General features: G+C 31.6%; 1 protein-coding gene across 2 annotated transcripts; it reads left to right on the top strand.

Moving 5' to 3' along the window:
- The first annotated feature begins 243 nt into the window (after positions 1-243).
- On the top strand, positions 244-22,381 carry LOC126705459 (cyclic nucleotide-gated ion channel 1-like). Of its 2 annotated transcripts, XM_050404485.1 has the most exons (9): positions 245-406; positions 780-924; positions 2,492-2,891; positions 6,375-6,584; positions 7,745-8,028; positions 11,501-11,612; positions 19,379-19,615; positions 21,323-21,716; positions 22,093-22,365. In XM_050404485.1, the coding sequence occupies exons 2-9, from the start codon at positions 887-889 to the stop codon at positions 22,119-22,121; spliced, it is 1,704 nt and encodes a 567-aa protein (XP_050260442.1). In that variant the 5' UTR covers positions 245-406; positions 780-886; the 3' UTR covers positions 22,122-22,365. The 2 variants fall into 2 exon arrangements, with proteins under 2 accessions (XP_050260443.1, XP_050260442.1); XM_050404486.1 differs by lacking the exon at positions 6,375-6,584 and having other exon boundaries at positions 244-406; positions 22,093-22,381.
- The last annotated feature ends 320 nt before the right edge of the window (positions 22,382-22,701 follow it).

Here is a 22,701-nt window from a genome sequence, read left to right as displayed (position 1 = left end):
ACATAAAAAAAAAAACAATTATTTTATATCTTTTCATTTTATGATATTTTGTTAATATTAAATAAATACTAATTTGAATTTTCATTAAAATTGAAAATTTATACGTTGGCCCCCTCCATTAAAACTCTGCTAGCTCCGTCCCTTTCCACCCATATTTTATTGGTTGGTGAAAAAGACAACACAGGAAGACTTGAGGGATTGACCAGTGTGAATGGTTCATATCACTCACCAATTAAGATCATGTTGACGGGAGTTACTCTTATTTATTTCTTGCAGCTGCTTCTGCACCTTCGCATGCTCTTAAAATTCTATAAGAAAGCCAATTTTTGGAACTCTTTGGTTTGTCCAGATTCCCTTCCCTCTTGTTCCGCCTTGTAAAATGCATGCTACTTGAGTTTGTGATCAGGTTCAATTACGCATTCTCTTTCTCAATTAGGGGTTACCTTTTTATTTTTTTATTTTTTTTTTTCTTGAACAAGTATTCGTTCCGTTAACCCAAGAAAGAACGAGAGGGTATGCTAAGGTCAATACCAGACCAATAGACCACGCAGTCTCAACCAAGCCAACTTTATCATATTTTCAACTAACCACTAAGGAGATATATATTTAGTGATAGTATTTTATAACTCCAAAAAAAATATTTATAAATACTTTTTGTTTACTTTTATTATATTTTTGAACAATTAGGTCAATAGCCTTGTTTTTCATTAGTATTGTTGCACTTTGAAATAATGAAAAATTTGTTAGTATTGTCTAATCTCTGTTTTACACTTCTCCAGGGATCAAAATTAATACCTTTTTTTTTGTAAAGCTCGTTGGGTTGTGTAAGCATAGTTCAGAGATTGGTTCTTTGTTTTGGAGGTTGGATCATCGACAAGCTTTAGGTATGAGTAATCGTAGCCCATCGCCAGAGAACGTTGAGAGGTAGTTTCTTTTTCTCTACTGTGCTAACAATAACCTTTTTTTTTTCTTTTTTCTTTTGGCCAATAATCTAACAAATTTAGTTCTAAATTGTTGTTGTTTTCTTTAATAAATAAATTGGTTATTATTCGGCTCTCAGCTAAAACATTTTTCAAGAAGATTTTGTATGTCTGTTCTATTCTGTTTGCCACTAGTACTTACTAGTACCTAGTGGTGTGTATGGGTTGGGTTGAAGGATTTTTTCAACTTAATCCATCATAGTGGGTTACAAAAATTCAACCCAATTCAATCCATCACAGGGATCCAACCTAACCCATGTGGATCGAGTTAGACCCATGGTTTGGACAGATTTTTTTTTTAATTGCTATTATTAACATTAAATTGAGAATTAGAACACTATCACTACAAATAAGAGCAAATTTATAACCAAATACTACTGAGTATAACACCAAATCAGCACAAATTATAAGAGAAGAACTAAAGATTTGGGTTTTATTTGAGAAGAGGGGTAAAAAAAATTTAAAAAAATATTTTTAAAAATATTTATTAAAATTTAAATATATATTAAATATAAGCGGGTTGGGTCGGGTCGGGTCGGGTTGGGTTAGATGCATACAAAACAAAATCATTTGAAATTAAATAGTGAATATGAATAATTTTGACCTTACTCAAAATTGAAAAATAATTCACCGGCTAGAGAGCAGAGTCCCCAAAGCATAGTAGTCCAAGTTGAACCATGATTCGAAAACCAAGTAATTGACTGCTGATAGAAATGTTTAGCTAAGAAGAAAATGCTGCAGCCTTATGCTATTTATTACCAGAAGTATTGATAAAAATTCGAATTTACATATGCTTTTGCCAAGTTAATTCAAAGTAATTTTTATTATTCAATTTGAATTAAATTATTATAATATTTTCTTTAATTCAACATATTATTAATGCTAATTGCTCTATAAAATTCCAAAATAATGCACTCCAATCATCTTGTGCAAAAGAGTGGGAGTCTGGAAAGAAAACATATATACGGTTCCACTAATTCAACTTCATATGTGCATAAGAGTGGTAATTGGTTAGGTTTGGGGTGGATTAGCCTCTTTCCAATCCCAAACTTTTTAAATATGAGGAATTCCATTCCAAACCTTTTTTTTTTTTAAATAGAGAGAAATCAGTGTGCATGTACTTAGTTATAAAAATCTAGCTTTCTTGTAAATAGAATTAATGATAGAGATGTTTTAATTTTTAATAAATAATGAATTTCAGTTAGGTCAATTGGTAAAATTTCTTATTATTGAATAAAAAATTTGAAATTCGATCTTCACTTACACCAAAAACTAATTAGAATTTTAACTTAATGATAAAGAACCATCATTATAGAACACACGTTATAGATTGAAAGTTGAGTAAGGTTAGCTTATATTAGTTTAAGGTGTACAAAGTCGACATAACTGTCCTAATACATAATTATTTTTTTTTTTTTTTTTTTTTAAGAAGATCCTAATACAGAATATCTGATAGCTTTTTTTTTTTTTTTTTTTTTTTTAAGGCAACCTCTAATTTTTATGTTTGCCAGGTCTTTGGTCAGGAATGAGAATAAGGATATCGAGGGGCAATGTCGTCCAAGCGAAGTTGTTGAATCTGCTTCAAAGTCAACATTTAAGCCATTGGTAGATTTGTTCCTTAAATGGTATGAAGAAATACTTGTATTGTTTCGCGCGTTTGCAGTATCACTGGATCCCTTGTTCTTTTACGTTCCCGTGATCAAAGAAGACAAAAAGTGCATTGGGTTAAACGAAGTGCTGTGGACCATAGCTATTGTTTCGCGATCGGTCACCGATGTCGTTTACCTAGTGCATTTTGTAGTGAAATCCTACAAGGAGCGAGGGTCGAAGGCAAATACCACAGGTCGGGAAAATGGTCGAAGGCACTTATGGTCCATGTTCAACGTTCTAGTTATTCTGCCTATTCCACAGGTAATGGAGACTTTAGCTACATTGTAAGTTGGAAAAATAATATTTTCGCTTATTTTTCTAGTAATTTGGAACTAACAAAAAAGACTTTATATATATATACACACACTTCTTCTTTTTCTTTTTTTCTTTTTTGACGTAAGCCTTCAAAAAATTATTGAGTACTTATAATTGAGCATTGTTTTCATAACTGGACCAGACCAATTTGTTCAACCGGGTTAATGCAAAAATTGTTTTCTTAAATGCCTTAGTACTCCAAAGCCAAAAAAATACATCTAATGCAAAAATTAACTTTACCAGTTGACTTTTTGTATTTATGTTATATTATTTTCTTAAATGACTTGTTTTTATTTATTTGAAGTTCCAATTTAGAAATACTCTTAAGAACATTCGCTTAAACTGGAAATTAATTACAAAAAATTTAACCAAATTTCATGATTACATATACAAGCATTTACAATCAAACATATTTTCGATAATAATTTTTTATTATTATCAATAAAATACAAACTCTTAAAGTCACACATGTGTGTATCTTTGAAAGCTCGATAGTCTAAATGCTAGAGCTAATTAAGACCCCCAATTTTAATTAAGGCTTGATTAATTTTAATTTAAACACACTTAATTGTGAATATACGTAATTATCAAATTAATTAATCAAAACACTCAACAATTGCATGGATGAACATATAAGTGCAAGGCAAATATGTAAAGGCAATAGGGAAAAGAAACTAAAGTCCAAGATAACACGCGATGTGTTATCAAAGAGGAAAACTTTTCTGCAACCCTCTAAGCCAAAATGAAGTTTGAGTACAAGGATAACCAAAATGACCCTCCAAGCCTAATCTATCCTAAGTACCTGAGCCCACCAAGCTCTAGCTACCAACGGACTTTACTAAACCTTGTCTTCACTAGCTTCCTATATCCCACAATACTTTCCACGCTCCAAAACACTCTCTACACTCTGAATGAGTGTCGGTTGTATTTGAGTACAAACTCCTCTCAAGGTATAACAATGGGAGAGGGGAGGAGAATAGACTAAATAGGAATTTTCACTTAAGGATGAGTAGCTCTCTCTAAGATGTGGGTGTTGTGGAAACCAATCTCTGGGGTTTTCTCTTTGATAGCCTCCTCACAATTTTGTGAGTAATGAAGGTATAGTATGGATGAAGGGTTGGAAAGTCACACTTAAATCCAGCTGGTCAATGTATCTCGCGAGTTGGCCAAGTTACGAGTGATTCGTGAAACAGATTGACTGTTGAACTTCCTCAAGTGCTCCTCACATGGCCTTTCATAGGTGCTACAGTCCCAAGCCAGTCATGAGCAAGTCACGAGATCAACTGTCTTGAGCAATCTAAACCAACTTAATACTAAACTCATTACAATTAAATTCCACAAAATATAAGGAAATAAATTAATGAAATTACAACACTTTTTGTCATGAAATATAGACAAGATAAATATTATGTAAAAACCATAACTTTACAATCTTTTAAACCAAAAACTAGTATAAAATATCTTTCAACTATCAAACCAATGGTCTTCTCAAAAAAAAAAAAAAAATCAAACCAATGGCGGAGCCACTGTAGGTGCACCCCCAATCCTCCACACCCCCCCCCCCCCGGCCATTTTTTTAATGCCTAAACAGATATTAATTATATATGTGTGTATGTGTAGTCCAATTTTTTATTTTAAATTATTAGATATTTATCCTTATGACTAAATGATACTTTCGGTTAATGAAATTTGGTGTTTTTGGTCCTCGCAATTTAAAAAGTTCTAATTTGGTCAGTAAAATTTTAAAATGAGATAATTTGGTCTCTCCATTTTTTATTCATTACTAATGGGGGTTGAGGCACCCCATTTTTGAGGGACCAAGACGAATCAACCAAATATTTAAGGAACCAAAATTGAACCATTCTCATATTTAAGGGATATAAATCAAACTTACCTTAAATTTTAGGGACCAAACCAAAGCATTTTAATTTTGAAGGACGAAAATTAAAATTACACAAAATTTCAAGGACCAAAGGTATAATTTATCCATAAAATTATTTGTTTGATTATATAAATTTTATATCAAGTCTATGGTTTCTAATATTAATTTGAATAAAGTCACGATCCTATATATTGTTGATGAGTTGCATGTATATACTAATAATTCGGTATTCGTAAATTTATAATGAATATATATTAAAATAAAATGGAAAAAAGAAAAAGAATTGAGCTTCCTTCTCATAAAAATGATAGTTGATTAAAGATAAATTAAAGATATTGAATCTATTTTGTCAATCTTGATTCTTGACTCAAGTTTGTTGAAGTTTAATAGGTATATTTTATGTAGTACAACTTTGGATAATAAAATACTTGATTTATATTTTGATCTTTGTTTATAGCACAATGTTACATATCCAACTACACATAGTAGGAATACAATGTATTCAAAGAAAAAAAAATACTAATCGTTATATTTATATTCGACCCCATGAAATAATTTATGGCATCACCACTACTTCAAATATAGTCACACTGTACCAATGTTCAAGGTTGTCAAAATCAAGATTCTACGTAGGATCACGGGAGGTAGGTAGGATTGTAGATTGTAAGATTCTACTTATTTTCATATTTTAAGCAAAAAAATACATTGATAGTGACTTTATACGTTGAGTAATCACATAAAATATGAATTCATCCATTAAAAAAAAAAAGATTTGCATCATATAATATAATTTGCATGCCCTACATCGTTACGTCTATATTATCGAAACAAATAAATTTAAGTTTTAACACAATGTATCTAAAAATTTTAGTACATGTTTAATTAGCAACTAAGTACCAAGATATTATTGACACATATTGAAAATATTTTCCAATTTCTAAGTTCTAAATCCAAAATAAGTTAAGCTAGTTAGCAAATGAAAATTAGCTTATTACAATCTGAAATCCAAAATAAAATTCTCATTTTAAGGTAAACTAGCTAATTATAAATATGAAATCCAAAAACACATGTTTTGGTAAGATCGGTAGGATCCCATACGATCCTACGATCCTGCACGATCCTACATACATTCCTACCATTTTTACGATCCTACTACGATTCTAAACGTTTTGGTGAGGTAAGATCGTAAAATCGTATGATCTTACGATCTAAATCGCGATTTTGACAACCATGCCAATGTTTCTAATTCCTATTTCTTAATAGCAGTACCTAACTACCTATATTATAAAGATCTAACACGTAATTTTCAACTGACAAAAAACATTAAATTTTTTCTTGGATAAGGAATATTAAGCTACTTTTATTTTACAACAAAAATATTTTCCTTTAATAAAAAAATTTCAAATAGATTAGTAATAAATCAAAATGTGAATTTGAAAAAAATCTAATACACACATAATTATTTTTTCTTTAAATTATCACCGTCCTACACATAATTAGATTATATCCATTGACTCTAAAAACAAAACTTGTTGTAATCCATTCAGGTGGTAATGCCAAGCATATTTTCAGAGATGAGACAGAAAAAATCTTCAAATATAACAATCTTGAACTATGTAATTCTTTTGCAATATGGGCCAAGAGTTTTCCAAATCTACCGATACTGGAAGCAACTCAAACGCGCAGGGAAAACTAATAAGGCTTCCCTATGGATCACAGCTTCATTGAATTTATTTCTATACATCCTTGCTGGTCATGTAAGTTTGCTTACGTAGTAATTTCATATTCTTTATTTTTAATCTTCGCAAATGTTGATTCTTTTATCAATGTATTGTTGTCTTTCTTAATATCTAAATTCCAAATCAACCTTCTTCTCAAAAAAATCTAAGCCAACCAACCTTGCTAAATCAAAATCATATATTGAAGAAATATCCAAAAAAGAAAGAAAAATAAAAATTACGAATGTTTCATTTTATTAATTTTTAGAATTACCTAGATTAATATTTTTGAAGAAATACCTCAAGAATGAAACTTAGAAGGTGCTATCTCGTGTAAGAGTTGTGTTGGGGAGATCATACCTTGGAAAGCTTCAAAATGGGTAGTTAATACAACATATATATAGGGACAACACTTGACTCAAAAGGCTGGCTTAAACCAATGGGTATGGGCCTAATTGTGTTATATTAACTACTTACCATTCTCATTATTATTCAATATGAGACTTCACTTATATATGTATACCCAACAATCTTTCCCCTCACTTGTGAATCTTTGCCTCTTGTTAGGCAACAAACAAGTCGCATTTGCTCTCCTTTGCCTTATGGACTTTTTCTTTGTCAACATGTCATCCATGAGCCTTATGTATGCCATCCATAAGGACCACATCTCAACTTTGTATGCTCATTTTTTAGAACTTAGCTTGCACTACTGTCTATGGGAACCTTGCATCTCACCATTTGGCAATACCCTTTTGTGGGATTTATTTTTTTATTATTTTTTTTTCAAGATTGTCTGTATGAGCTTCTATATATAGGCTTGTTTGGTGTGATCCCTAATTGTGAAGGCTCCAAGTACACACATCCCGTCCCTGTGCTTTGGATGCCTTTGTGCCTAATCTATGCGAAGTACGTTTCCATCCATTGGTAAAGTTTAGAGAAATATCTTGATTCGCTTATTGAGAAAAAAAATTTTTTTTTGAAAGGGAGACGTTTCCATCCATTGGTAAAGTTTAGAGAAATATCTTGATTCGCTTATTGAGAAAAAAATTTTTTGTTTTGAAAGGGAGAATAATTTAAGTAGTAGTTTCATATCCATACAATTCTCTTTTTCTCTTATTGTTATAGTTGTAATGGTTATTAACCTTTGGTTACGATATCTGCAAAATTTACTAATTTATAATGATAATCTAATCAATTAGGTATTGGGAGCCTTTTGGTACTTTTTCTCTACCCAACGACTAGCGGCTTGCTGGCACAAAGCTTATGAAATTCATAGTGATGGGGTTGAAATTTCTTTTAACTGTGACCACAGTTTTAGAAATATCTCTTTATTAGATGATTTCTGCCCTATTGATACACCAAAGCCAAGAAGTACCTTTGATTTTGGAATATTTCTTGAAGCCCGTCGATCTGGAAGCTTAGAGTCCACAGGTTTTCTGCCAAAAGCATTTTACTGTTTCTGGTGGGGCATGCGAAATCTAAGGTCTGCACATGATACACCCTTTACTATTCCATATCAAAATATATAAGTCGCTATGTAGTTCAAGTTACACATGATGTAACTTTAAAAATATTACACAACTTAATAATTTATTATTGAATTCATATTCTGAAAATCTCATTGTTGGATTATAGGTTCTATATGTTCTTTAACATGCATGTTAATTTTCATGTCAATCAGATGTTATTTAGTATTCGATTAATAAATTTATATTTTATACATTATTTTAAACAAAAAAAAAAAAAACTTGATTTTAAATAATTGATTAATGAAATGACTATTGATCTTTGATCACCTTGAATTTTTGTAAGTATGAAGAATTTATGAAAATAATGTAATTCAAAGATGGTTCGATGGATTTGTTAAAATTTGCTTTCAAATAAAAATATTGAGTGATGTAACATTGTTTAAAGTTACAAGGTTTATGGCTTTTTAATCTATTCTTAAATTTGTTGTTTGCACACAATTGAAACTAAAATAATTATGAGTAGTGCTACATGCAATATGTACTACAAGTTTACTACATTAAGCATACAAATTGAAGTGTCACCAATAATAAAAAGGTAATTCAAATATTCAATTATGAGGTGGTTAGAACCTACCGATCACATTCATTAGCATATAAGTTTGTAAGTTATATTATATGTAATAAAACTTGTAGGGTAAATTGCAAATTACACCCCTAAAGTTTGGGAGTGATTGAATTTTACACCTTGAAATTTTAGACTTTGGATTTTACCCCCTAAAGTTTTTGGTGTTTGAATTTTAAAACCTGACATTTTAAAACATGGATTTTACTCTCTAAAGTTTAGGGTTGTTTGGATTTTACACCCTCAAATTTTAAAACTTTGGGATATAAAATCCAAACACCCCAAAATTTTACGGAGTAAAATCCAAACACTTCTAAAATATAGGAGGTAAAATCTAAATTTTGAAACTTCACGGTGTAAAATCCAATCACCCCAAACTTTAGGGGTGTAATTTGCAATTTACCCAAACTTGTAATACCTATAATGTTTTCCAATAGTTATTAGTTTCTCCTAGTTTTATTAATGATCTCATTAAATAAAAATATCATTAACTTCTACTCTTTATTTCTTACATGGTAAAATCGTCAAGTAGAATAGAATTTCCTAGTGAACATTGGGATCACAATAGAAAGAAATACTTGAACCATGAATTGAGTTCTTAACGAATTTTCATAGATTTGGATCATCCTAGAAGTTCACAGGATTTTTTAAGTTTGCTACTAATAGAATTATGGTTTGCTTTTATCCTGAAGATGCTTTGGTTTTTTTTTTTTTTCTTTTCTTTGGCTATATTATATTCCTAATATAGATATATATGTCTTTGTAGTACTATAAAATAGTACTTTAAGCACAACTCAAGATATATATATTAAGTATTTTATAATCTAATGTATCCTTAAGGGTCGTGTAAGGTGAAAAGATCCTGTTCGGGTAAAAATCGAACTTAAACAGTTTGCAAGCAAGTCAGATTAATCATATTATAAGTTAACTAGTAGTTTTTAACATGCAATAATAATAATAATAATAATATGATCATATTATTATTGTCTTTCTAGTTCCTTTCAATACAAATAAGAGATCGCAAATAACTAAAAAAGGAAAAAGAAAAAAAGAGAACCAAAAACAAAAACAGTTTAAATAAAACGTAACTAATACATTGATTTCTAAGTTTACGCAATCCAATGTTCACTAATGAGTAATGATATCATCACCTTAAAATAACATAAAGAAAATGCTAATGTTTGTGAACTATGTCAAGTTATCAACCTTCTCAGTTGCACCTCTTCTTATTGCATGTAAAATAATAATAAAGTTCAATTATTTAGAAAGATAAATAAACAAAAAAAAATTTAAAGAATAAAATATAACATATTAGGTAAAGAAGAATAAATAAATATTTAATATAAATTGTACCTCAAGAACCAAACTTCAAGTTGTGTGAAAAACTAATTTGGGAAAAATGATTTCATTGCATTAATTAGGATTACAGAAGCTAATCTATATATACAAGCTAAAGGAAGTAACTAACTCTAACTAACTCCCATAAAATGTGCTAATCAGAAAAACTAAAATACTAACAGCTCTTGGCACGTGTATTACTAACAGTAGTTGGCACGTGTGAAACATATATACAATATACTACTAACTAAACTACAAGTCCTATATAGCAACTAACTACATGTCGTGCTCTGTTCTTCTATATCTTGACTTCCCCTGTTTTCTGTGTGTATGAGCTAATCTATAGCAATTGGTTTTTTATAAGTTGACCAAAAGGCTTCTTCTTTTTATAAGTTGGCAAGTAATTTTGTTAGTATTTTTATCTACAATAAAAAATTTTAATATAAGTCAAGCATACAAAGAAAGTGATTCAATAAAGAATTAAAAATTATGACTATTCTATAACAGAATCAACTTACCTAAAATCATATAACCAACTTAAAAAAATATCACTTTAAAAAACATGTTGGGTTCGATTGTAACCCATACAATAATTACCCATAAAGATTTTTGAGATAGAAACTAAGTCACTAGACCTCCAGCACAATAGACAATGTATCATAGCTTACCGCTTTTGCTGCAATTGCTGAACTAGCCTTTAGTCTCCACACTGATTTAGTGCCGCAAGCAAACAATCCAGAAGCAAATCTCGAAAATTTTGTAATAGGCTATCAGTTGACCGAGAGTCTTTTAAGAGTCTTCTAAGTGTTTTTTTTTTTTTTCCCTGATTGTCAATCTCACATGACCGAGCCTTCATTCTTGCATTGTCAAGATTGTCTTGTATAGTGAATAGATACTTCAACCTTCATTACCACTATTTACATTACAGTATCAAAAGCCAATATTCATGTTCTTAACATATATGTTATATTTCGTTCAAATAAGATGTTATTTATTATTCAATTTATAAAAAAAAATTTATGCATAATTTAAGATTATAAAAATTTGAAATTTAAACATTTAATTATTGATATAGTTATTGATTTTTAATCTTCTTGAAAGTTTACAAGCATTGAGGACATAATAAGAAAATGAAATCAAATGATGGATTTGTCAAAATTCACATCCGATAAAAAGATATAAAAGAAGTTTGTAGCCATTGTCTTCTTTTTGCTTTTCATTCTTTCCTTAATTTCCTCTAATTGTGTCGCATTCATGCTTCCTTCTCTCATGGATGTAATGGGCTTGAGCCCCATCCTTAATTAACAACTGCTCTTGTGTATGGGGTTGGAGTTCCTATTTGTCCAAAAGCCATAAACATGTGATCTTGATCCTGCTTTCTTACTTTGAAGGCCCAAATATAGATCTTTCATTTTCTCTTTAACTTATATATTTCCCCTAAATTTTCGTGAATTCTCATTTTTTGAATTTTAGTTCGAAATTTTTAAGCTTAGTGTCTCATACATTATTGTTGTGGTATTTTGCAGTTCTTTTGGGTCAAACCTCCAAACAAGTAGCTACATATGGGAAAACATCTTTGCACTTGGAATTTCTATCTTTGGTCTGTTATTATTTCTTTATTTCATTGGAAACTTGCAGGTGAGTGCCCAATCCCTTCCTTTCACTTCTTTTTTTGTGAAAACTTTTCTACACTTGGAATTTCTATCTTTGGTATGTTATTATTTCTTTATGATAGGCCAAAAATGTATTGACCCCTTTGGTAAATTAATCAATTAATTAGCTAAGTGAATTAATTAGATTCAATTACATGCAATAAGCGTGGTAGCACAAACAAATCACCAACTAAGTTAAATGCAACAAAAAATAAATTTGACACAGGTGATTTGTTTACGAATAAGGAAAACTACTAAGGCAAAACCCCACCGGGTGAATGTAAGGTCATAACTCCCGAGAATTCACTATTATCAAAACAAGCGGTTACAAGTAAAAGGAATCTTAGTACCTAATACCAATCTACAGTTGAACCCTTACTCCAATACCCAATTGGACTTGTGATGTAGCGACAATCTCTCCGTTCAATGCACGACTCCCAATAGCCTTCGCCTAACAAAATCAACCACACAGACATGCTCAACGGCCTACCGTGACCAATACCCAAGAAACTCGTCCCAAATGGCAACTGCACGCGCCTCCACGCACAGACACAAGCTCCGACTCTCCTCACACGCACCGTCAAGGATTCTCAACTCCTTCATCGAATTATGGTCACACACACCGCCATGTAGGCCTTGTTGTTCACCGATCTACAAAAACCTAAAAATCTGGCCCTCATCCGACCCTACAAGCGCTCTCATGTGCCACCTGGAAGTCCTACACGCGCTGTTGCCATCACACTCCTGCCACATGCCGTAGAACTACGCCAGCTTCTTATAACGTCATCCATGACATCATTTGATGCCTTAGATTGTCTTTGAATTCTCATTAGTTATTTGGACCTTGGATTATCTTTGAATTCTCAATACCTCATGTGATTCTTTAACCATTTGAATTATCAGCTTTTACATCTTTGATTCTTGGATCAAAGACACTTGGATTTCTAATTCTTGAATTTTGGACTCTTGAGTGGGTGCATCAAGGATTAGTTCTTGGTTCTCCGTCATGTAATTCACAAGCTCTTGCATTTGGATTCTTGGGTGGTAGTCTCCATTGATGCAGAAAGGATTGGTGTTCAAAACTAATATTGTGGGTGCATATGAAATCTACCCAATTTGTGTATAAGCCTGATGCCTCCACGCCTTGAAACCACTTCAACACCTCTCCTTCCATATAATAAGAGGCAATGAGAACCATGAGAACTGGTGGAGTGTTGTCAAGAGCAAAGAATTTGTAGACCTTGAGAAGCCATCAAAAAGAATATCCACATTTGAGTTTCAGTAACTCCATGAAACTTTGATGCGGTGCAATGAATTCGATCATCTCAAGATCAACTGCTCTAATACCATGTTGTGACTTAAATAATGCTCCCAAGTGCAAGAGTCACAAAATAATATTTCAGTGTGTTTGAGGTCGAATCCATAAGGAAAAGGAATTTATTAGCAAAACACAAGATAAATTAAAAATTAAAAACAATAAAATTTAATGTAAGAGAAATTTTGATTGAGGGTTTGGTAAAGAAAATTTAGAATGAGGGAAAACAACAATATATTAAGACACTAAGGTTTAAGGGTTCACACATAGCACAACCATTGGTAATCTTAACAATATTATTTTATAACTCAACTAAAATTCATACGAAGCATGATCTTAGTTTGATGATTTAGCAATTAGAAATCAAGAATTAGTTTTCCAAAATTTGATTCATTTTAGGCAAAACAAAACTAGTGAATTAATTCATAGGAAATTTTAAGCATCTAACATGCCGAAGTCTATGATAAATCAAAGAATATACAGAAACAATCACTATTCTAGATAATTAAATCAATAAAAAACACAAGAACATAAGCACTAGAACGATAAAATTATTGTCATGAACATACCAATAAATAGTTGGGTTTCACCCTTTATCTTAGCAAGGCTTCTATCAAGTCATTACACCAAATAAAACTCTAAAAATTGTAAATAAACTTTAAGAAAACCTAACGCTCCTTCTAAGACTGCTACCTCTTGAGTTTTTCCTAAAAAGCCTTTAAATTGTCCAAGAAATCTTATTATAAGTTGGATTCTCATTTAGAGAGAATCCCTAGTTTTTAGACTTCATTTAACCAACATTTTTGGCCCATTTAAAGTTAGAATCGGGGTATTATTGAACTATAAAGTTTTAGCCCTATAAGTTAGCTCTCCAGCACTTGAATCATCAAAATTAATATTAGAGTTGAAAGTTATGCCCAAAAAACTAAATGTTGTGTAGTCTAGAATCCCAATCTAAATTGGACTTAGATTTGATGTAAATCTCTTTTGATTCCATGCTCCAATTGGACTCAAATTTAATTAGGTTGACCTTCTTTAACTTCATTATCTCCCTTGTAAAAATAAATTCCATTAGGATTCCTTGCTAGAATTAATTTCATTCTCTACAAAAGACATGTAAATTCCATGATTTATACCCCCTTTATGGCACTTTGGCTTGTCGGTTCCTTCTCGCAAAGGCAGGATACGCTACACTCAATCTCCTTGAAAACAATTTTAGATTTGAATCCAGCGCAAGCTTGAGAGTATACGAAGTCTCTTAAAAAGAGATGAAGGAGTCACCACTTGGTTATAGGTCCAAAAACCAAAACATGACTCCATGAAGGTCTTTCTACTAGACTAGGTTCAAAGTTAGGGTACAGGATGGGAAGAGGTTAGGCACCCCAAGCCTACCTAGCTATAGTGACCTTCATATATCGTTGTTCAACTTGGTGGAAAGTAAGCTATCTTAGAGGCCCAAATGGATGTGCAATTGCATCTAAAGCCTAGGTATAAGAGCATCTCCAGCAGCCTCTCCAAATTTTTGCCTAATTTTTGCCTGTTTGGAGAATGAACAGTGACATTTAGCTTTTAGCTACCCACTTTTTCAAATACACTTTCCAACAGATTCTCTATCCCATTCTCTATCTCATTTAAATATTATTTTTTCATTTATTGTTTATTCTTTTTTAATCATCATTTATTCTTTTTTTAACAACTATATTTTTCAATGAGAAGTGCTATGTTCACAACATTTTACGCAATACTTTCACAACAAAATTTATGTGGAAAGTTATTACTAGTTTTAATTTGAACCCACCACTGAAATTATTTTTTTACTCGCCAATATTAACTAATAACAATCTGTTACTTAAAATTTATTGTGAAAATATTGTAAAAATATTGTGGTAGTATTTTTCAATTAGGATTTTTTATTTTTCATCTCTTTTTTTCCTCCACACGTTTCTTTTCTTTTCTTTTCTTTTTTCCTCTTTTTTTCTCCTCCACACCTTTCCCTTATCTCTATCTTCTCTAGCACTTTCTCTAGAGCACTTTTTTTTTTTTTGTTCTTTTCTTCTCTAGCAGCACTTCGGCTGGAGCTCTAGGAGCACTTTTCTTTTTTCTTTTCTTCTCTAGCAGCACTTCGGCTGGAGCTCTCTCTCACACATGAAGATCGTCCGCTTGTCCTTTTCCCACCACCGCATATCCTCCTCCCCACCAAGGCTCAGATGGGTCAGCTTTGCTTCTTTTTTTTCTTTTTTTTTTCTTTTTTTTTTCTAATTTGATTAGTTTTAAAATTGTGATTTGAGTTTGTATTTTGATTGAGACTGAGTTTAGAGATGTTTGAGAGAAAAGATCAAGAATAGTTCTGTTGTTACCGTTGTGATTATTGAGTGAAAATTAAAAATTTTAATCGGTTGTGATTATTGAGATTGAATTAATTCTTTTGCTCATGAACAGGTCTCTTTTTTTCTTTTTTCTTTTTTTCTGATTTCATTTGGTTTATGAGAAAAATTGTTTTCGTGTTTGGATTGTATTCTGCATTTTGTAGCCGTTGAGATATATAGAAGAGAGAAAGAGAGTGAAGAAGAAAGAGAAAGGAAGGAAAGAGAAAAAAAAAAAAATTTTAATTCAACCGGGATTAGTTTAAGGAGAAATAATGTTTGCATAAGCTACAGTGATTGCTACAGTGCTCTCCAGGCCTGGAGAGTCACTGTAGCAAATCTAAAAAAAAAATTTGGAGATAGAGAGGCTGTTGGAGGGCTGTTTTTGTGTGAACAGTGGCTTTTCTCTCCAAAATTTGGAGATGGCCAGCCCTGTTGGAGATGCTCTAAGCCTATGTATCATGTGTGACAAGCAAGGGAAAGTAGATAAAACATGTGATCATGGAAGCATAGACATGTATAGAATCATACAACTCATGGCATCAAGCTCAAAGCATTAGCATACAAACATGATAGAGGTCAAAACATCAACATCCAAGTATGTGCATGTGTATACCCAATTATGCATGTGCTCGCACACATGCAAATGGATACCAACCAAGATTGTGAGTTTCTCTCAAATGATGATTATGTCTTATGCAAAAAGGGATCATTAAAATTGATGTGAAGTCTTCATTGATGTGTGGATATCTTCCCTTTATTAAAATTAGATTTGTCTTGATTTGTCATCAATGATCTTGCATTTTTTAAGGCTTGAACAAGATTTGATTAATTAAGATAGAATTAACTTAACTTTTATGTTACTATGTAAGTTCAAATCAATTACCTTAATAACATTAAAGCTTGTCAAGATACTTTCCTTATCTTTGAATAGTCAACTAATTCCAAAAGGAATTGAATATTAATTGACTATTGATTTTGATTTTTTTAGAAAGTATTTAAGCTTTTATGAGTTGTAAGGCTTTCATTGATTATTTCTAAATATTTTAGTTGCCTTATGAGGATCAAATCAAAATCAGAGAGTGAATGAGAGAGAAGAGATAGACCGTATTAGGGTTTGATACAAGAAAGGAAAGAAAATAAGATATTTTGGGTATTTTGGATTTATTACACATGTGATACAAAAGGAAACAAACATGACAGCATATATACAGTCAAAGCAAATAAAACAAATAAGGAAAGATAGTAAAATATGGCATTAAAAGTAAATGAAAGAAATCTAGTTTCTACCTAGATTGGCATGCACATCTAGGCTTCAAATAGATTCCTAGAAAAACAACAAAAACATGAACCCTAGCCGTCTAAAACATGCGTACATAGGGGTATTGGTACGTATGCATCCTATCCCATGCGTACGCATCCTAAGGCAAATTAGGGTTTTTTTACAAATTTGCAGAAAAATGAAGAAAATGAATCAAACAACCAAAGAAAAGCATGTTATGGTACAAAAGCAACATATTAAAACATTAAAACCACATGAAAAAACATAAAAGAAACAAGAATCAAAAGGAAAAGTGTGGATCATAGGAAAGATTCATATCTCCTCCTCATGGCATTTACAGTGATGTTAATTACCAGCCCCTCAACTGAAATCAACTACCGCAGTTGAATGTGTGGAGGAATGATTCGAATGGTTCGGTCAAGTTTAGCTTAATGACCCTAAGTGGTGTGCTAGAAAAGCTTTGAACCAACTAGAAGCTTTGAACCAACTAGAAGTTTTGAACATAAATGAGCAGGAGATTATCTTCTAACCAAAGATGGCTGAAAATCAATCTAATGCTCACATTTTTTGCCCTTCTAGAGGTATTTCAACAAAGTTTATGTAGGTATTGAAAATCTGGACCATTTGGATGGTGAAAATGGGGGTTTATATAGGAAAAATTGAGATCTAGGATTAGGTTAAACTTTTGGGCAGTCAGTTGATCAGGCTGGTTGCCCCAGAATCTCACTGAAATAGAAATTAAGTGATTTAAGGATTTTGTCCAGATGGTGTGTATGCCACAGATTGAGTGCGTACGCATCAAATACCTAATGTACGCACCTTTTGTAAGTCTTGGCCCAATTAGGTCAAAATGGGCTTTTAGGCTTTTAAGCTTGATTCTTGAGTCATAGTTGGGCTTGGGCTTGAACTATATTGAGCCACTTTGGGGTTTGTATGCTCATTGGGCTCCATACATGATGCTAATCATATTGGTAGCGACTGATTTTCTCGTCATTGGGACTAGGGGATTTGGGTATAGGTCATAATGAAATGGGGTGTCTACAAGACATATTCATGCATTAAAATTCATTTTAAGCACAAAATCAATTATTCAATATTATTCTAAAACCAAATATAAAATGCATGAATTAACAAAAAATAAGTATGATAATACTTTCTAATAATGATATAAATATTCAAAATTAAGCTATTATTATACTTCTTGTTAGGAACTTGGTTTTTTCTATTGGGAATAGGTGGATCGCGTATGGAAATATATGGGAATCGTATGTGAATTGCCTTAATTCAAGATAGTCACACTCCATAAAGAAATATTAAGAAAGAAAGGAAGTGCACCAAGCAAGGAATTACATTTTTTTTTCAAGATATATCAAATTATGGTTCCTTGCACTCTTTATACAACTCAAGCTCTCCTATTATTGGCCACACATGTAAGGTTGTCCATGGGTTGGGTCATATCGGGTTTGGGCTCAAGCAACACTCGACCCAACCTGATCGGGTGAAGCATATCTCAACTCATCGCCGACCAAAAAGGTTGATCAAATTGGGTAGATCGAACCTTCAACAAGTGGTGGTCAATTTGGTTGGAGTTGTGGATCTAGAAAACGGAGAAAAGTAGGCTAGTTAACGGCAAAATTCAGTGAAAATCTGATGAGATTTCTCCAAATTTGACAGAAATCTCATCATATCCAATAAGATCTTGCCAAATCTTGCAAATCTCGCCAGAAAACTCATATATATTTCAAATAGTTCTTGTATTTTGGCTTTTGAGGAAGGAGACCTGCAACCGACTTGGCACCATTAATTTCTATAGGAAAAGACCCTCTGCTAACCACTGGAGTAGTCAGGTCAGGTTGCAGTTGGCTCGGATCTAGTGGGGTTTATCACTTAGCTTGGGTAACCGAGTGGGTTGGACAACCCTACACACATAGCTCTAACTCTATCATAATCCCAACATGTGTAACTGATTTAATCCTATCTATTTTACTTGGAACTTAACTACTAATTGAAGGGATGTAAGGATAAGATTATTTGGATAAGAGGATCTTACAAGAAGTGTGGGGTTACTAACATAACTTCTTCCAGCAAATGGCGTTCCATCAACAAAGTTGTGTTCTCTGCATTAGAAGCTAGATAGGTTAGTATTTTTTTTTGCATATTCCACAAGCTAGCAACTAGTTGTTACCCTTAGGGAACTTTTCGCATATTGCACAAGTTGGTGATTGAGTTGTTAGTATTTTCTTTTTGGGGAAAGTATAAAAAGGGCACCATAGTTTTATCATTAGGACACATTAAACCTTACATTTTTAAATGGGACTCATTAAACCCAAGACTTTCATAAATATACACAAAAATCCTTCCAAACAAATTTCACCCTCACATGTGAAATGTAAATTTATAAAAGTTAGGAGTTTAATTAAAGTGTCTCAAATCTCAATTGAAATTCTGGAGTTTAATATATCCTAATTATAAATTTATGAGGTTTTTCTTGTACTTTACCCCTTTTTTTAATTTTTTGGCTGAATCTTGTTCCCTTCGTTTTCCCCTCCACAAGATTGTTTAAGTCTATAAATTCTACCCCATTTCCTATCTACATCTCTCTTTTTTCATTTATTTATTTTTTTGAAAAGAAAAGGGTTTTTTTTTTTTTTTTTTTTTTGAGAAGATGGAAAAAAGAAAAGTTGTGTGGAAGTAGAACATTGAGATGTATAATTGTAAAATATTATTAGTTTTAATGCCTAAACATAGTAAGATTTGGCGAGTTGAACTGACTAGCAGAAGTGGGACGACAGATATACCTGGAGTGGAGAACAACAAAAGAACAAAAGTGGAGAAAACGAAAAAAAAACCTTAAAATATGGATGGACGAACACAAATTTGATAGAACAACAGGGGACAGGATTATTGACCACATGGCTAAGAAGTATGATGCAGACGATGACGTTCATGTAGAGACCCTTATCCCTGATCTTCTTCCTGAACTTCGAAGCGCTGTCAACTGCCATATCTGCTTAGATCTGCTCAAGAATGTGAGTTTCATTACCTTTATAAATTTGCTAAATAACTGCTTGTCCCATGCATGGTGACAATGTACTACACTTTGGAAATATTCTAATTGAATAGTTAATAAAACATAGAGAAATATCATTTAACCTAAAAACTAAAATTTGTAAGTTTTGTGCATTTCAATTAGTTCAATTGGTAAAATCTTTTATGGCCAAATATATTTATGTAATTATACTCATGAAAAAAATTTGTCATTTTTATGACCGTTGTGTAATTTTATAGCATATGAAAAAAATATTTGTTATCTATTGCATTAGTAAGTTAGGTTATAATCTTGAATAACAGTTAAGAAATAAGTATTTACTAGCTTTAATATACATTTTATAATGACAAAGACTAATTTTTGAAAATTAATAGTAAAATCCTACCAGATTCAATCTAATAATAAAATATCATTTGAGAATTAAATAAAAATGTTGAATATATAGATTTTAGAATTTACTAGTGTACTGTGTACATAAGAACGGTCGTGGCTACGTTTGGTAAGTTTTGGAAAATAGAAATTCTAGTAATATCAAATTCTAACCAAACGAAATTTGCAAAATACATTGTTTGGAGAAATAAAGTTTTAAATAATGGATCTCAAAAAAAAAGTTTTAAATAATGCTCAAATAAGTGAGAAAATAATTGTGCTCATTAAAATGCGTTTGATTATGCTTTTTTGAGAATATATTTTTTTATAAAATGATAATTTATTATTAAAATTTTCTACGATATGTTAATCATTTTAGTAAATAATATATCAAGCACAAGGAAAAAAAAAAATTTAACGCTAGAGCTAGTATAATTAGATCTACGAAAAAATTATAACAAAAAACTCATTTTTAATTGGATAATTTGTACAAAAATGAGAAGAAGAAAAAAAGCCGAAGTGATTCCCCTAACGTCTATATTTTTTTCATAACTTTTGTAATTTATGCACAATTTTACACAATTTCTTAACAATTTATAGAGATTTATGCACGAACAATTTTCCACAAAAGTCGTGAATGTGTATGGGCTTGCAGCATAGACAGCAGTGGGTTGCGAGTTGGGCGTGGGTGGGTGAAATGAGAATCGTCAGCTCTAAGGATTACTGTTCTGATTTTATTTTATTTTTTATAAGAATTACAGTTCTGAATTAATTGTAGAGGTTAGGGAAAATATATTCTTAGAATCTAGTACAAAGTAGAGTTAAAAAACACAACCAAAAAAAATTTTCAAAATGTATTCTTTATGCCTAGAAAATTAGCTACTAAATGCATTCATAGAGTACCTATAAGGAAACAATGTTATTCGACTAGAAGTAAACAGGCTGACCTAAAAGTTTTTTTTTTTTTTTTTTTTTTTTTTTCTCACCATTATACTTTTAAAAATAAAATATTAAATATTTCTTAGCACCTTTACTTATAATAATAATTATTTGGGGAATTATATAGATATTGTAGAAATTTTAGTTAATATAATAAAAGTTGGTTTTTACAGTGTGTGTTTAAATGACTCAATATTTTTTTGATGAATTGTCAAATGACTGAATATAAGCATTAAGCTTGACATGCTTTTAGTATGTAATTTATTGTAAGTATAGTAATAACATTATTAAGATAATTTGCATTACGTGAAACTCAATTACCAAATTATTAAGAGGTATACACAAACTTATAGTATTTTTTTTTTATTTCCTTGATCAGCTGAAAATCATAAAAGACAGTGGGTTGGCCGAGCATGAGCCACTGTTGCTCAAAATCTGCGACTCTCTTCAACCAATGTTCTATAACAAGCACTGCTACATTGTTAGGGAGGGAGACCCAATTGATGCGGTATTCTTTATTACAGCTGGCACTGTATGGACTTATACAAGCAATAATGGTGAAGGATCTGACACTCAACATGCTGAGCATCTTAAAAAAGATCAGTACTTTGGAGGAGAACTTCTTGAATTGGTTTTGACATCTACCTCCAATGACATATCCAAATTACCAGAAGTCCCAATTTCTTCAAAAACCCTGAAAACATACACAAAAGTGGAAGCTTTTGCTCTAATGGCCCATGACTTGAAACAAATTTGGCAATCTTACCGTATCAGTAAGTGTAAAAGTTTCCTTTTATTTTACACTAAAAGCCTACTTTTTTTTATTTTACATACTAATTTTTACAAAACATTCACATTAGTCTATCTATTTTACACATTTATTTAATAAAATATTCATTCTTTTACAATTTTTTATTATTTCCTCGCTCACTACTCCTCTCTCACATACCCAACACTATCAAAAAAATACTAAAATATTATATGCATGAGCTACAGTAACCGTGCATATATATACACAGTTACTGTAACACTTGTGCATTTATACATAATTTTACACCCACTAATATGTGTGTTTTTTTTTTTTTTTTTTGGGATCAAAATGTGTATATCTCATCACTTTTTCTTTTTTGCACTATTTTGCCCTTACAGATGCAAGTGCTCTAACTTGTCACAATTAGGCCCGGAGTTCTAGGCAGCTTCACTTGTACAATGAATCTGGCGCCGCAATCACCCGAAGATGTATGATAGTGATAGCGTTGGTGGTAGTATAAGAAAACTTTAGAATCCAGCAAAGCCTGACAGTACTATTGTTGCAAAGCAGTAGTTCGTTTTTTTTTTCTTTATGAACAGCAGTAGTTTGTTTTGATGTCTTTGAAGTATTTAGTTTTTATAGTCATAAGGTTGCTACTTGTTTGGATTTTGAAAATGATAATGGTAGAATTATAAAAAGAATAATGTGTGAAACAATAAATTGTTTAGGGTAACATTTTTTAGTTCAAATAAGGATTTTGCTTAAAATCTTATGTTTTCACCTTTACATCATTCTAGTTTGTAAGTTATAATTCATGCTATATCCTATTTCGTTTCGCCCTATACTCCGAAATCCTCTATCTCAATGATAAAAAATCAAATTAATATCAAAATTATTAATATCGTGTGTGAAACTCCATAACCCCAAAAGAACATAACACCCAAGTTTACCCCAAATCCCATTTCTAGCCAATTTTGCAAACTGCCTAATATGCGTACACTGATTAT

This window comes from Quercus robur, chromosome 11 (assembly GCF_932294415.1).
Source record: "Quercus robur chromosome 11, dhQueRobu3.1, whole genome shotgun sequence".
NCBI lineage: Eukaryota > Viridiplantae > Streptophyta > Magnoliopsida > Fagales > Fagaceae > Quercus > Quercus robur.
This window is presented reverse-complemented; position numbering and strand designations above follow the sequence as displayed.